At 33.3% G+C, this 5,169-nt stretch overlaps 1 protein-coding gene across 1 annotated transcript; it reads left to right on the forward strand.

The window, feature by feature from the left end:
• Positions 1-563: 563 nt before the first annotated feature.
• LOC122295161 (mitochondrial fission 1 protein A-like) lies at positions 564-2,102 on the forward strand. Its single transcript, XM_043104237.1, has 5 exons — positions 564-732; positions 926-1,064; positions 1,257-1,378; positions 1,567-1,627; positions 1,725-2,102. The coding sequence occupies exons 1-5, from the start codon at positions 652-654 to the stop codon at positions 1,832-1,834; spliced, it is 513 nt and encodes a 170-aa protein (XP_042960171.1). The 5' UTR covers positions 564-651; the 3' UTR covers positions 1,835-2,102.
• The last annotated feature ends 3,067 nt before the right edge of the window (positions 2,103-5,169 follow it).

The following is a 5,169-nucleotide window of genomic DNA, read 5'->3' on the forward strand; positions in this document are numbered from 1 at the left end:
ACATGATAAAAAGGCACAATAAAAATCAAGAAAAATCAAATAAAAACATTAAAATTAAATATTAATAAAATAAAATAATATAAAATCCCTAACAATAAAATAATTTAAACTAGAGTGTAATTCAGATGTAAAAATAATTATTAATATCAAGAAAGTACATTATTTAAATTTTACAATTTAAAAATTACAAAATAATAATATGAAAATCATGTTTGATCTAACTAAATAAACGTGCTTTGCACGTTGATTTAACCTAGTATATATATATGTCTTGTCAAATGAATACTAGAGTGAATTTTCAGATAAGTTTTTGGAACTACCGTGGAGTCCCTCAGGCTTTTTTTTTTCTTTTGTTTATTTTTTATATTATTTTTATATATTTTAAAAAAATATAATATTATTAAATAATATTTTCTTAATCTAACAAATAGAGCGGTACTGGACAACGGCATCCCGCAGTGGAATCCTATCTTTTTCCAAAAATAAAAAATTGATCAGGGTCCCTTAGCCCTTAAGTAATTGATTCGAGTCCTCAGGAAAAAGAAAAAAATTGATTCGAGTCCATCGCTCTCTTTATTTATCTCCCTTCGCTTACGTTATACGGTATCCTCCTCCTGCAGTGTTGTAGTTTTCAGAGCTGAAAACTACAGCATGCCCGTCGGCGCCGACTCCGTCCCTAATTTCTCCTCCGACGGCGACGACATACCCTGGTGCGACCACGACTTCGTCATTGTAAGCTCTATCTTTTGGTGCATCGTATGATAGTGTTAAGAACTGCTCAACACTTAGATGCATAATTCAACCCTTCCTTTGGAATGTATCATGTACAGTGTTCAACTTTTAGCAGTCATATTGACTCACTTACATGATTGTATTTTGGTTGGGCCCTTTCCTTTGTTTGTCTTCTGAACTCGTGAATCTGCAGAGCTGTGAGAGAGAAGTTGCTGAGGCTAAAGAAGGTTCCTCTGATGATTTTTTGCAAGAATGTATCCTGCGTTTATTATCGGCTCTTGTTCACTCTAGACGACTTAAAGATGTAAAACGTGGGATAGAAATTCTTGAAGGTGGACATATATATAGAACCATGCTCCTCTATATCTGTCTGTGTGTGTGGGTGCGTGTGTCCCTCTCCTTCCTTTGAGCCTCTAAACCAAGAAATACAACTTGCCTGAATGGCCTTGAATATTTGATGTTGAGTTTCTGCTGTGTGCTGAGCTTAGTTTGGTAGATAACTTCTGCAAAACTTGTCTTGGCAGCTTCTTTGGCCCGTACCAACAGCTCTCTGCCAAAAGGAGACGAGCTTTATCTTCTCGCTGTTGGGTATTACAGAAGTGTTGGCTACTCGAGAAGTAGGGAGCTTGTGGATGAATGTTTAAGGGTCTGATCACTGCTCTCCTGATATGATCTTCTAACTGGCAAACCTATGCTAATGCCCATTTGCATCATTTACCTCGAGTTATTTCATCTTCAATGCATGACAACTTCAAATCTAAGATTGTCAAAACTTCTCCTGATTTACCAATTGAATAACTCCGGAACTTGGTTGTTGCATGTTTCTTTTGGTAGATTGCACCCGATTGGAGATCGGCGCAGATCCTTAAGAAAAAAGTTGAAGATCGGATCAAAGGTAACAATCAATCTTACTTTCCTCCTCTCCATTGCTATTTTGACTTGGAGCATAACAAAATGCTAACTTGCTTGCCCTCGTGTTGGGTTGAATTTAGATCTTCAAGGTGACGACACTGGGATAGGCATTGTTGCAGTTGGCATTGCTGCAGCTGCTGTCGCACTGGTTGGTTGGATTCATGTTGCAGCACTGACCAGGAGGAATTGATCCAATTCTATTTGAGTTACCTCTTTGCGATAAGTTTATATGAACACGTTTAATCCTCCAATCCTGCTACCGTTTTATTTTAAGTTGAAAAATTGAAAAGGTCTTTATTCAAAAAACTTACCTGAGAGATGAAGAGACTGCGCGCACAAGTCTTTACCTGACTTGGTTTGTTATACAATATGTTGATGTACATGGAAGATGTAATGTTATGGATAAGTCGGTTTAACTTGTTCATGAATTGATATTTTTGAAAGAGCTCTCAATTTTACTGTGGATTTCCTCCCCCTTTCATGCTCTCCTCCTATTGATCATAATCAAAGAATCCCATAAAATGGTTTCAAAGAAAGCCAAGCCTTCTCACTCCTAGGGCTTGAATTTGGAATTGTTTATTTTCATTTTGATAAGAGAAACTCTGACGCATGACCATTTATTAAATGAGAAAAACTATCAATATCTTATGAGGGATATTTTTATAATTTTAAAAAATTTTAAAGATAAAATTGCCTAGACGTGCATTACAATCTCTAAATAAAGACTATACATAGCATTGGTCACTAACTCTATAAACATTAGGAAGCTAGTCTTCATGAACAACTAAAGTACAAAATGTCCACTTTATTAAGCACAATCTCGCTAGATAGGTCGGATAATACGCTAAGAATGATGCCACTAGAAGTATTTCCGCTCCAAATTATTTCCCTTTTCAAATATTGTTAGATAGAGTTTTAGAATAATGTTACTTTTCCCATCTATTTTATCCTCTCATTTTGACCCCTCATGCATTTAATTTTATTTTTAAAATTTTTTCTTTTACTTATTAATTAAGGAAATGATTATTAGTGAATTGATTTTTTAAAAATATTTAAAAATGTTAAAAAATAATGAACAAGAAAAATGAAAAAATGAAAATAGAAAATTTGGCCTAGGGGGCACACGCAACGGTCACTACTAGGTGGCACTCTAGCATTATATAGTTTTAAAATATGCAAGTTTTGCACAATTATCTTGAAAAAAGTAAATTCCAAAATAAAATAAAAAATTGATTTTTCATATAGGCTCCAGATTTCTCATACTTAAAAAAAAAAAAAAAAAACGAGGATATGAAACTTATATATAGTCTATAATTATATAAATAATTTTTCTTCTCTATTTCCTTTCTAATCTACTTATGACCTGTAACTGTCAATGCCAAAAAAGTGGGATGAACACATTGTGCATCCACAATTTACAACCAATGTTACTATTTGTATCCCAAATTCTTTTAAAACTACATATTACTCTCTTCAATTATAAAAAAATATTATAAAATGCATCTTCTGTTCATATTCCAACTATTAAAAATTTTAGTGATACAATTTATGAGCTTTTAATTATCAAATGTAGAATTGAAAAATGATATTTGGAGTCATGGAGTGTGCAAGCACTGCGCAATCCATGTGAAAGAGTGAGTAAATATAGAATTTATATGAAAAAAATTAATTTTTTTAATGGTAAACCCCACTTTTTTTTAAATGATTATGCGGTGCTTACGTATTCCATGATTGTATTTAACATTACTGTATAAAATATTTCAATTTTAAAAATTTGGAATGCAAGGCACAAATGTCCTAAAAATCTTAAGGTGAACAAATGCCGCTTTGGAGTTGGTCTAGAGATTCTAGGATCGATCCCCGTGAAATTGGCCCTAGTACATAATATTTTGTATTTTCCATCATGTTTCAGTGTTCAGTTGTACCTTGGTATAGGCAATTCCAATGTCCGAGACAAGGAGTTTTATCCACCAAAGCCTAGTTTCCCATTCCCACCTTACTCCCCTAGTGTTGAAGCATCAAGCAAAATTATACTTGAGGGATATTCCCCACCAGGCCCATGCTAGTTAAGCTTGGGCAAAACAATGAGCCCATGTCAACCTAGGCCTTAACCTCTTGTGGCCCCCAAAACGCCAAAATGGCTCGGCCCTCTAGTTGCATCAGGTGAAAATTGCAGGGGAAACCAGATAGATGGGATGCATTGACTTTGACTACCCTTATAACACCAAGCATTAAAGGGCCTATGCTAACAAGTGAATGAACAAAGGTGCAGACTACCCTCCATTCTCTAACGAAAGGGATTAGAAATGAATGTGCCGCTCACCTACCACCAGGACGCCCTCTGGGAGACATGCTGCATTAAAAGTAGGGCTAAGCATCTACTTTTCGGAGTCGGATTTAGCCTCCTCCGACTCCGACTTCAACTTTGTTGGAGGCCGAATCCGACTTCCGACTCCGGTTGCATCTCACTCCACTCCGACTCTGACTCCTACTTGTCGGAGAGGAGTTGGAGTTGGGCTTTTTTGTTGGGTTTTTTTTTTATACTTTTTTCCTTGACCTAATTAACATTTCAATTTTACAATTTGCAACTCTAATCGGATTTGGGCTTCTATATCAATTTTTTTTAAGAATATAATTTGAGATTTCTAATTTATCTAACCAAAATTATCACACTAGAAAATAAAACTAAATTCAAAATCAATCACTATAAAAAATAAAACTAAATTCAAATGTGCAACCAAAATTAAAAACTAAATTAAAACTAAATACACACATTAAAATTACATAACTAAAATTACAACCTAATTAAAAATACATAACCAAAATTAAAACCTAAAATTAAAAATACATAACCAAAATTACAACCTAAAATTAAAAATACATAACCAAAATTACAACCCAAAATCATTCATTCATGAAGTAATGTAAACATTACTCAAGTAACTTATATGATATACATATATAGTAGTAATGAGAAAAGATGTCCTATGAATCTATAAATGTGGTTGTTCAGAAGGTCTTAACCAAAGGTCAACAAGCAATGAAAATTGAAAAAAAAAAAAACGCTAATAGCATTTTATAGACCAGCTCTTATCCATTTAGCACAGCCTCACTTCATTATAGATATTCCAAAGCATCCAATACATAACATTTTATTTTCACAAAATGTATACTAATTATCTCTAGAACTATTTCACAAAATATATGCCATTGAAGTGGATCTCACCACGATGAAAAATATTAGTATTTTTAACTTCTTTTTTTAATTATAATACATAATATATAGCTCACAACAAGTGGTGTGTTGATACATGACCATAGACTTGCAAATAAGCATAAAACTCAAAAGAAAATAATAAAATATACCATAGAACAGAGTTAGGGACCTCTAGGAGGAATGTTAAGATAAAAAATAAATGATTAAATCTATATTTTCTTATGTGTTTAAATTTTTAGGACAATTGAGAATTTTATATTATTATCGCTAACTTTGGACTATCCATATAAAATAAATTGCATTAAACA

This window comes from Carya illinoinensis, chromosome 14 (genome assembly GCF_018687715.1).
Source record: "Carya illinoinensis cultivar Pawnee chromosome 14, C.illinoinensisPawnee_v1, whole genome shotgun sequence".
In the NCBI taxonomy this organism is placed as follows: Eukaryota; Viridiplantae; Streptophyta; class Magnoliopsida; order Fagales; family Juglandaceae; genus Carya; species Carya illinoinensis.